Genomic DNA, 12,085 nt, shown 5'->3' with positions numbered 1-12,085 from the left:
CATAAAAAGTATTTGAAATATATACATACTGTATGACATTTAAAAACATAGAAACATGCGCATACATATATTTTAATGTCAATGGAACTTTGAACATTTTGTCCCCCAAGCGACGATAAATCCAAATCACCAGAACTTGAAGATGCTATTGTAAGGATAATTTTATCATCAAAATATGATAACGGTCGATGGATATTATTATTAGCATATTTAAGAACAACACGAAAGATTCACTGACAGTCTGCTCTAAAAACGTACTAAATATTATGTAAAATGCAATCAAATTCTGTAAAAAATTACTACCGTCAAATGAGAACTTCTTCAGCGATTCCTCCAGGTCATCCATATGGCCACAAACCACCAAAAACGCAAGAATGCACGAATAAAACGCCGAAAAGCTCGATTTGTCAGAAATCGTATTTCTGGCAAAAACATTTGCATTTTCTGCCAGGCGCTCCATTTCTCCGTCGCGTCCTCCCCAAAACTCCTTGCGCACTCGCTCTGCTTAACCACTGATCTATGTAAAAGCCTGTAGTGTTCCCATATTTATTTTATTTAAAGCGCCTGGGTACGAGGCTGGAAATGCGGCTTAATACCTCTTTATGTGGAGTGGGTGAAGTGACGACTGCGATGTCATGAAGAATCAAGCAATGGATCAGTTTGGTGTTAGATTTACAACGCAAAAATTTCCCTTCTGCGAATTTTGTAATTGGAAGCGGGGATTTGTCAGTGGTGTCGCCGCAAATTATATATATAATATATAATAAATATAATACACAATAAATATATATATATATAAATATATATATATATATATATATATATATATATATATATATATATATATATATATATGCAGATAGATAGATAGATAAATAGATCAGTATAGATAGATAATATATATATATATATATACAATTAAGTAAAGTATCCAAGAAGAAAGAGTGCTCGATATCACTCTTTATATAGATAGTGTTATTTATATATATGAATATATATATATATATATATATATATATATATATATATATATATATATATATATATATATATACTTTGGTATATCGAGCACTCTACTCATATATGATTCTAAATACATATTTGATATATATATATTCTAAATACATATTTTATATATATATATATATATATATATATATATATATATATATATATATATATATATATATATATATATATACACCCGTTTGCAAAAACGTTGGCCGCAGATGGATAGATAGATAGATACCCGAAATCTAATTAGAATTGCATATGTTGTGTAATATTATTGAAATCCCATGCAAATGTAATCATATACAATTCTAATTAGACTTCGAGTATCTATCTATCTATCTATTTGCGGCCAACGTTTTTGCAAATGGGTGTATATATATATATATTTCGGCAGTGTTCTAGTAACATGGGATCGAGTTAAATGATGAGAACGACCATAAATGACGAGTTCGACTGTCTACGGAATCGAAATTATTGCGTTTTCTCTCTCTCATTCTCTGGCAGTTTCATAAATATTTATATTAATGAAACATATTCTGATATATTCGTGTTTTACATTATTAATTTCTTTTCAAATCGATTGTTTACGGGCACTTATCGATGCCACAAGTCTGTTTTTAAAGCGCTTACTATATTTGGGATTAACTATATTTATATGTATAAAGGGAGCGTATGGTTTATATTACTTGGCAGTGTTCAAGTAAACTTTCGTTTTCTTGTTGAAGCTTTTTCTCAATGCCTGGCACGAAGATTACAGATGAGGATCGAAAGAATATTGCTTGGAAATTCATTTGCACCTGTTGTAATTTGCTGCTGTCAACACCGATGCAGACTCACTGCGGTCACTTGATGTGTGCTTCATGTGTTGATGCCTTGATAGAGTATGTTTTACTTCTCATTGCTCACGACTTTATTATAGAAAACAACATGCACTTCGATTGTTTGATTCTTCGCGCTGAAAAAGTAGTGCTTGTGTTGTTGTATGTGGCAAAGTTCAATGTTGATTTTTTCGCCCGTTATGAATAATTAAAATGCATTCACCGAAACTACTACTGTATTTTAACGTTTGTTTCATTCTGTAATGAGACTTTGCGTTCGTTTAACGCTTTCGGTGAATGTTAACTAACACAACTTCTCAATGAGCTAGATGTTGCGATGGTTTATCAATACTACTTTTCACCGGATATGTTGCTATTTAGCATTGAGCACTGACGGTTGCAATGTGGCGTATCGAATGTTAGCTGTAGAACCTTAATAAATTATTTAATTTTAATCCTCAAGTCACATGTATTGTGTAGTATCTCGTGAAAGTATCTCAACATATTAACGACATTCAAAGCGAAAGCAAACTTGCTCGTGCACAGACTTGCGAGATAAACTCAATAAATTTTAAAAAGAGGTATTTGACAGCATTTGAAAATAGGATTTATCTTAAAGGGTAACATGTGCGAAATATCAAAATGATTTAGTAATTCTTAAGCTTCATCTGATAATCGATAAATCCGGATTATATTTCAAACACAGAAGCTTCGATATGACAATGCTTTATTCTTCAACCAATACGGTATACAGCTGATGAAAACAAAAACAACGTCACATCCGGTTTACCGGTTGCCTAGCAACCCTAACGTTTAAGTTCTTCATCAGTTTGTTGTTTTGTTTTAGAAGAAAAGAATTGGCATTTAAATGTATCGGCGGACTGGGAGTCATGTCATTTTCTGGACCCAAGCAATTGGGGATTTGGCCCATCGATTTCCACGCCTTGATACTGTCGTGGGGATCTTCCTGAATAGATCTGTTTGCAGATCGTTTGAAGAGGCAGAGCTCCTCATAGTGACTTCGGTGTGGCCAACTCAAGCCTAGCACCCGGCTCTACTGGACTTTGCAACGGATGCCCTCCTTCAGAGTTCGTCAGTAGGGAGACTTTACGCCTTTCTCCCATTTTTCCTCATAATGCGGTCTTCAGGGAAATTGTGAGAGGAAGGGGCAGAGCTCCTTATAGCGACTCCGGTGTGGCCAACTCAGGCCTGGTACCCGGTTTTACTGGACCTCTCTGTTGCTTTGCCAGTTCTTTTGCCGTTGCGTCTCGGGTTGCTTCAGGGCCCGCACGCCAGTTACATCCCTTATTTGCGCATCAGACTCTTCATCTAGTCCGCCCGGAAGAAATGGAGTTGCTGGTGTCTCGGACGGGAAGTTGATCCATTTCGCCCCTCTTTGGCAAATATCCTGGCCTTTTTAGCTTGTGCGTTTGATGAAGGATTAGAATATCGAACGATCAATACGTACCGTTCAGCTTTGTCGGGCGCTCTGCCGCCTATCGAGGGCTTTCCAGTGGGTCAACACCCCCTCGTGGTTCGCCTGCTCAAGAGCATTTTAAACCTTCGCTCGGCGATGCCTCGGTATTAGCAGTCTTGGGGTGTGGATTCTGTTCTGGACTATTTGCGTTCTTTGCCGGATAATCAAGATCTCCCACTTCCTTCTCTCCTCCCCCGGTGGACCCCAAGTCGCCCAGAAGACTCTTAATCGCTTATCATCGGCCGTACTGGCCTGTGAAGTCGTGTTCTATTTCTCATTGGATCAAATGCATCTTACGTTGTACTGGCGTTGACACGTCTATTTCAGATGGCCAATTGGTCGGGTCCTTTTTCTTTCATACGTTTTAACTTTTAACTACTGCCCAACTTTTTCAGACAGTTTCGCTTTTCTTTTCCAAGACCAGGGGAACTGAGTATCTTTAGGGTTTCAGCTTCAGTAAACAAAGCATTAACGCAGAAGTGAAATAGAACAGGATGTGACGTTGTTTTTGTTTTCATGCATCAGCTGTACACGGTATTGGTTGAGGAATAAAGCATTGTTAAATCTCACTTCTGTGTTCTCATATAATCTTTGCCTTTACGTCGAGTGCTAGGCGCCCTTGCAAAATCCTCAATTATCACCTGTTCAAACGTTTTAAAAAATTCTTGTTATTTTCAGGAGCTTAAACCCAAGATGTCCTGATGATGGAACAGAATTGAAAAAGGAACAAGTAGGCTTCAACACTTATTTTTCATATCTATGTCACTGAACAAAGCCATTCAGAAGTTTATGATAATTCATCATTTGAGTAAAACTATAGAGAAGTTTATAATAATTCTTCATTTGAATAAAACTATACAGAGGTTTATAATGATTTATCATTTGAATAACACCATATATAGAGAGGTTTATAATAATTCATCATTTGAATAAAACCATAGAGAAGTTTATAATAATTCTTCATTTGAATAAAATCATAGTGAAGTTTATAATAATTCTTCATTTGAATAAAACCATAGAGAAGTTTATAATAATTCTTCATTTGAATAAAATCATAGTGAAGTTTATAATAATTCTTCATTTGAATAAAACCATAGAGAAGTTTATAATAATTCTTCATTTGAATAAAATCATAGTGAAGTTTATAATAATTCTTCATTTGAATAAAATCGTAGAGAAGTTTATAATAATTCTTCATTTGAATAAAACTATACAGAGGTTTATAATAATTCATCATTTGAATAACACCATAGAGAAGTTTATAATAATTCATCATTTGAATAAAACCATAAAGAGGTTTGTAATAATTTATCATTTGAATAACACCATAGTGAAACTTATAATAATTCTTCATTTGAATAAAACCATAGAGAAGTTTATAATAATTCATCATATGAATAAAACCATAGAGAAATTTATAATAATTCATCGTTTGAATAAAACCATAAAGAGGTTTGTATTAATTTATCATTTGCAGTAATGCATTAATCCGGATAATCCGTTTTAGGTATTTCCTGACGCGTTCACTCAACGTGAGCTGCGAGCACTGTCCTTACATTGTTCTAATCCTGGCTGTTCTTGGTATGGCACATACGTTGAACTAGAGGTGAGCATGTGGTCATAATTTGTGATAGGGAAACATGCAAACTTACTGCAATTGCGCAGTGGTGGATATAACAGGACTGCAACGTCATCGGCGTCAATCGAACGCTAATTGAGGCAGACCATATTCATACATTCTGTTATGCAAGGCTAATTGGTCGCGTCGCGTAGCGACAGCAACCTATAGTTTCAGCTTGGTTTTTTTATTATTATTTTCCTCTCGGGTTGATCCCCAGCGTCTCTAGTTGCAGGCCATATCACCCTAATCGGGAACCTGCGCACAGGTAAGTTGCTAGTTGGTTGGGTCGCGTATATATACAACTGCACACGCCGAGCACAGTAGGCGTCTTGTTTCTATTGAAAGCGAAACTGTTTTCAAAAGAAATAGCAGGCATAACAGAGTATCTGAATACGGTTCCCCTCAATTAACGTTCGATCGACGCCAATCTGCAACGTGAGATACTTTTTGCTTTGATTTCGCTGTTCTTCTGCCGAAACGCGTCTTCGTTGATCGATGCCTCGTGCTGCGCGGTTATAACAAGGAAAGTTAGTGCAAAAGAAACTTTCGCATAATGAAGTCAACGTGGAAAACTTTCTGCTTTTAAGGTCATGAAATCAAACGATCACGTCCAGCATTGAAAGCCTGATGTTACACGAAGTATGATTGAGCCAATCAAACTTAATGTAGCATCAGACGTTCCGCATTTGACGCTCATATGATATCAAACGATGACTTCAAACGTGCAAAGCAAAAAACGGTGCTAAAATGAAGTTTGAGTTTTTTGTTTAGTTTTACATCAGGCTTTCTCCGTCTGACGTCGTCGTTATTAAATGGTCGAAATTTAAAAAATTATGTCATAAATATATTTTGATGTAGGGTCATTTCCAAGTGTGTGAACATGCTCAGATCAACTGTGTTTATGCCCAATGTAAGATAAAGTTTCAACGCTCTTATTTGGGTGAACATTTGAAAAAGGAATGTGAATATCGCAACGTGAAATGTGAATATTGCCACAAAGACATTGCGTTTGCTTCTCTTAAGGTGAAGTTTGAAAAATTAATATTTTTATATTTTGCATAAATTAAACTGTGCTATCGCTTTTAGTTGAACAAACAAGTGATTTGTTTAGGATCATGTTGGTACGAGTTGTGAAGGAGCGCCCGTGATTTGCAAGTTCTGCAAGCAAACGTTTTTGAGAAGAGACATTGAAAGACACGAACAAGTTGGGTGTGAAGAGGTTCCAGGGCAATGCGAATTTCAGGCCGTAGGTTGTAATCGTGACAAGGTGAGAACTTGATTTCCTTCTGTAATTACACTGGATATTTAACAGTTGATCCTTACAGGACCTCTAGGAAAACAGTTTAGAACTGATAGAGCTATATCCAGCATAAATAAAGTGAAATCAATTTAATGTATCAATGTAGTTCCGTGTATTAAGACTGGATCAATAAAAGGTGATAGCTATTCAGGAAAACAGTTTAAAACTGATAGAGCTATACCCAGTATAAATAAAGTGAGTTTAATTCAGGTTTTCGCCTGTTGTAACCCTTGATCGAAAAGAGATGATCCTAACTAGACCTCTAGGGGCAAGAGTTATATAGTAACTGATAGAGTTATCCAGTATAAAATGATAAAGTTGTTTTAGCATAGGTTTCCTCCAAAAGTAGCACGGGGTAAATAGGAGATGAGTTTAACTTAACGTTTAAAAAGAACAGTTTAGAACTGATAGGGCTATCCAGTATAAAGTTTTCTTGATTAGTTTTCTTCTCTTGATGCTGGGTGAAACGAGATCATTCTTATTTTTGTATTATTGCATATATTGTAGACTTTGAAACGAAGGGAATTACGCCAGCATTTGAATGATGGTTTGATTGATCATGTCCGTCTCTTGCTTCAGTTTTTTCTCAACAAGGTTTCCCAACTAGGAAGTTATGTCCCACGACCAGAGTTTTCAGGAATCATTCAAAAAATACGCGATGATATTGCTGAAGTTCGGTCAGGTTTGGCTGAAAAGTTTGTCATGTTGGTCGGAAAGTTGACTGGGTTGGAGAGACGTATTGAAGGTTTGGAGTCGGGTGGTGGTGGCCATGCGCGAAGGAGCGATGAAATCCTTGAGCTGAAGGCTAGTATTCAGAACAAGACTACTGAAATCAACAGCTTACGTGAAAAAATTCGAAGTTTGGAACGAGAATTGAGAGAAATAGATCCACAAATTGTGAGGATGCGAAGCAGAATGGATCAAAATGAGGAGTCGCTTGCCCTCAATACAGTGAAAATCGCCGATCTGGAGTCACAAAGAGGACCTCGTGCACAGCAGATGATCCATAGCTACAATGGTACTTTATTGTGGAAGATTGACGGCTACCAGCGAAAGCGTCAGGATGCTATCAATGGAATAAAGACGGCCTTGTATAGTCCACACTTCTACAGCGCTCAGTATGGTTATAAATTGTGTGCAAAGATTTACATGAACGGAGATGGATTTGGAAAGGGATCGCACTTGTCGCTGTTTTTTGTTGTCTTGAAGGGTGATTATGATTCTCTTCAAACCTGGCCATTCCAGAAGAAGATTACAATGATGCTCTTAGATCAAGGTAACGGTGATCACATGGTAGATGCGTTTCATTCTGATCCTCAAAGTTCTTCTTTCCAACGCCCAAAGTCTGATATGAATATAGCCAGTGGCTCACCACTGTTTATGCCAATTGATAGTTTAAATAATCGTCAGTATATCAAAGAAGATGTCATGTTCATTAAGATTATCGTGGATTAAGAACTATGAAATCGAAAGCTATCGGTAAACTCGTTTTGAAGTGTGAGGATGGCTGGAAGTTCTGGGATTTACCATTGAAAAAGCCGTAATTGTCCCGTGAGCATTTTAGGTTCTCTTCTACTTTTCACTTCCTTTCACTTTCACTTTTATTAGGTCATTTAACTTCCTATTTTATCTTCTTTTTGTTTATCTTATGAGTTCCAATTACTCATTTTGCCGTATTTCTAATGTGTTCTTGTCATTTTCCAAATGCATGTGGAATTTTTACATCCCCATGCACATGGTGACCTTGGTTCTGCGTCTTGGTTTAAGTTGATGATGTTTCTTTTCAGAAATTGATGGTCTTCCTATTGACGGGAGCGCAGGTTGGATTAACCAATAGTTTCGTAATTCTTGTTCTTGATACAATTTTTTTTCTTACAATTCCCTACAATTTCCAGGAAATGATCCTCGTGGTAAAGATTGCTATCCATTTAGGTGGTATTGCCTTAACCTTAGCGCATATTTTTTCGCCTTCAATTATCAGAGTTCTAATTCATTTGCCAAGGAAGCACTTTCGTAAATTCAATGTGACTTTTTAATGGTGGAAGAGCTCTTCTCCAAGTCCTATGTGGCTTTGCTTGATAACTCGCTTGGTTCGACTGTCACTTCCGTTTTTCAATCTCAGGTGAGATTCACAGTTCGTAGTCTTTACGTCGTGCTGGGTCGGTATCAAGTGGCGTGGCACTTTTGGAGGCAATTCGGGATAGGATCATTGTTTATCTTGATTGTGATCCGATATGACTTTTAATAAGCGTTCAACTGACGTTCCACAAAACGACAAGCCCAACTTCAAAAAACATCTAATTGAAAATAAACATAATTGTTTTAACTCAAGGGATATACCTCGGAATTTGTGGATTGTTAGTAACAGACCATTGTAAACAGTTTAGTTATACGTTGCAAACTGAATCGATAAATAGCACGTGAATAATATTCCGATTTGTTTTGGTAAGCGCAAGGGACACCGTAGAAATTGGTAAGACTTATCAATTAATTAAAAGAAATTGGTAAGACATGCAGTCCAATGTCCACCCATATTTCTTAATACTTAAGACTACAAATTTACTCAAACTTCAAATATGACTTGCATGCACAGAATATTTGAAGATTGCACACCTCAAAAATGAATCGACTGAGTTAATAACCGTCTGTATACTTAAGCCTTAAAATAGCCATTTCACAGAAATAGTATACGTGAGTGTTTAACTTTAGCAATAGTTAAAACTTCATAAACAACAATTTCTGCGGTGTTGTTGCGGGCGGGCAACATTCCTTGGAATCACCAATTTTAGCCTATTCAAAAGTAATACTTGAATAAGTTGTTTTTTTTAGTGTAGGTAGCTATTTTAAATTTTATTATAGGGCGATTTTAGAATTGTATTCTTTTAATTGAATTATTTTAATTGTAGAGCACTTTTTTAAAGATAAATTAAGCGTTATATTTGAATAATCATTAAATCATTATTATTGTTATTGATAATAATTTCAAGGTTTCGTTTTTTAGTCATTGAAAATACATTGTATACAGGGAGAGAAACTTTTCTTACCTAAGATGTTGTAGGACCGGCATTGTACATGTGTACATCTGTTCGATTAAGTTTAGATTGAATTGGGGTAAGAATGTATTTAATACATGTAGATTTTGGTCCTATTTTAATAATATCGCTGCTATTTCGCCGTTTAACAAGATGTGGTGTTTGGACGCGTTGACAAGTCGTAGTTTGCACAGGATTGAAGATTTAATATAACTATGTATAAGCGCGAATTCCAAAGGCAAAGTGTAAGACAAAGCGAATGTATCATGCGGTTTATTTACATTTCTGAACAATTGAACTTCTATACTTTTTAAAGTACGATGTGCTTCTGAATTTCGCGATCGAGCATTTAGTTTCGCGAGGCATCTAAATGAATAAAATTATGAAGAACTGGTCCCTAACCGCTGCTAATCTTCTTCTTTCTCTTCTTCTTCTTCTTCTTCTTTTTCTTCTTCTTCTTCTTCTTCTTCTTCTTCTTCTTCTTCTTCTTCTTCTTAGAGGGCGACGCTTTTTCAAAAAACCCTAAGGCTCTAGCATTACTTGTTTGATCGGAATGAAACTTGGCACAATTATTCTAAGCAATATTCCGCATCGATTGACGAGTTCGAATTTTTACTTTTGACCTTTGAAGCAAGTTACAAGTAATTCTTAACCATATTTGCAGCAAATAATATATACATATCATTAATATTCAGCCTATAAGTAAACGCAAACGATTAGAAATACATTGTCCTCTCCGTTGTGTAAATACAATTATAAGATAACATGTATATATATAACGTGTTCTGATTGGTTGAAGTCCGTGTTTGGATCAGGCCATCCAAACACGGAAATTTCGCGGGAATTTAAAAACAAATTTATTATGGTTTGTTATTTTATAAAAAAATTACTTAATGACTTCGTGTTTGGATGGCCTGATCCAAACACGCGGGAATGTTGCGACAGTTAAGAAAAATATCACAGTTAATCCCGGTAAAGCTGCTCACGAATGTGGACGACTAATTATGATTAATTATAAGTTTTATTTGTTTATCAAGTCATAATCTTGGAGCTCTTGAGCGTTTAACGATTTTCACAAGATCGAAACTCGATCACGCAGTTCCTGGTCCACTATAGTACGATCGTACTTGTTTATGTTCAGAAGCTTTATATTGAAGACTGGCACGTGCGCCGGAGCTAACGCCAGAACAGGCGTCTTGTTTCTGATGAAGATGCTGCAGAATCACCATACGGAACGTTACTTCCTGGTTGGACAGGTTTCAACATTCTTCTAAGGCAATCAGCAATACCACCAATGTCTCGAATCAGGTACCTACCAATAATTGATGGATCCCCCAATGAATACTCGTGGATATTGCAGATAAGTTGTCCGCACAAGAGCACATCGTCCTAGTTTTTGATGAAGCAATCTACGCTAAGATTGAACAGATTAGGTAAATACTCTAAACTGTCGAATGGCATTTTTACCAAACTGATACCTTCTTGAGTTATTGGAGTTTTCAATGAGCCTGTTTCATTGCATACCTCTCGCTTCCGTGCATTCCATTCTTTGTTTTTATCTATTATCAGGTGGAAAGATGCGACTTTTATGAAGAGGTTTGTTGTCAGGCTAGGCGAATTTCATGCGACAATGTCGTTCCTGAGTTCAATAGGGAACATGTTCAGGGATGCTGGGTTACAGGTATATTAGAGCATATTTTCTCCATACCGTAACTTCCTTGTATCACAATATTTAATTGTAAATTCCTGAGATTAGGGCAGGATAGCTATATCGGTTAATGTAACAAATGTCTGTAATATTTTTAGGACTAATACTTATCGAATCTGATGTTGTTGGACAAGCTAAGGACAAATTAACCAAGCTAAGGTGTATTAATCGGAAAGCATTATAATCGAATTATTATATGGTACGCGGTCTCGTGACTAAAATGGCGTGCGCTGATTGGCTCTTTGCCGGTCTGGAATCCCCCAGTATTAGACCGTTGCGGTAGTAACGGTCCAACTCTCGTACTTTTGAACAAAAACAAGCTTGCACTTTTATTTTTGACACGAAAAATATCGACGGATAATGGACGAAGAAGAGCATTATTTGTTACATGTGAATATTATATTTATTCATCTTTGATTTTTGTTTATATTACTGTATCATTCTTTTTTAACGAGTAAAAAACAAAGTTTTGAAAGCCACTTCAGTGCTTGCTTGTCGACTGGCTGGCGAAAGAGCCGGCAAGAATGCTGCAGCGCATTGTACAAATAAATAAACTAAATACTGTATGCCATATAATAAATCCCTTATTAACCTCGGTCGTTTATGTACAGACCTCGCTATCGCTCGGTCCGTACTGTCAAGACCTCGGTCTGATATTTTTCTAGTACAGACCTCAAATTCGGTTAATAAGTGGTGTGTATGCATCGCCAAAAAGTAGTGAGGGAAGCTCTGCATAGACTTCGCTTCCAAGCATTTTGGGATAGCCTCAGTTCTGAGGATTACAATAATGTCAACTCAGTCGCGTCTGACCTGCTGAACAATTTTCCAGACGAGAAATTTCAGGATAGCCTTACAGCTGAACCATTCTCACAAATTGTTGATAAATACGATGCATTGTGGAGTACTTACCTTGAAATGACAGGCATATTACTTCAATTTGTAAGGTGAGAATATTAATCGGCTAAGTTCTTTCAGTCTTTCACTGTATATAAGAACTGCCTTCAATTTTGAAAATTTGAGGTTAAAATATATTTAATCATGAGGCATGAAACAACTGGGTTTTTTGGGAAATAAGTTGTATCGACTCCTATAGAGCTACACAAGAAGGAAATTGG

General features: G+C 36.4%; 1 protein-coding gene across 6 annotated transcripts in view; it reads left to right on the top strand.

The window, feature by feature from the left end:
- LOC114530017 (TNF receptor-associated factor 3-like) overlaps positions 1-9,103 on the top strand; it is a 33,851-nt gene extending 24,748 nt beyond the window's left edge. For 5 of the 6 annotated variants that reach the window (XM_028551586.1, XM_028551589.1, XM_028551591.1 and 2 more), the window contains 6 exons: positions 1,740-1,895; positions 3,988-4,039; positions 4,817-4,915; positions 5,789-5,953; positions 6,042-6,197; positions 6,738-9,103. In XM_028551586.1, the coding sequence (XP_028407387.1) occupies positions 1,740-1,895; positions 3,988-4,039; positions 4,817-4,915; positions 5,789-5,953; positions 6,042-6,197; positions 6,738-7,685 (1,576 nt within the window). In that variant the 3' untranslated portion in view covers positions 7,686-9,103. The remainder of the gene's footprint in view (positions 1-1,739; positions 1,896-3,987; positions 4,040-4,816; positions 4,916-5,788; positions 5,954-6,041; positions 6,198-6,737) is intronic. The other variant, XM_028551592.1, reaches the window with a different exon arrangement.
- The last annotated feature ends 2,982 nt before the right edge of the window (positions 9,104-12,085 follow it).

This window comes from Dendronephthya gigantea, unplaced genomic scaffold (genome assembly GCF_004324835.1).
Source record: "Dendronephthya gigantea isolate DGI-Jeju-01 unplaced genomic scaffold, DenGig_1.0 000059F, whole genome shotgun sequence".
Taxonomy (NCBI): domain Eukaryota; kingdom Metazoa; phylum Cnidaria; class Anthozoa; order Malacalcyonacea; family Nephtheidae; genus Dendronephthya; species Dendronephthya gigantea.
This window is presented reverse-complemented; position numbering and strand designations above follow the sequence as displayed.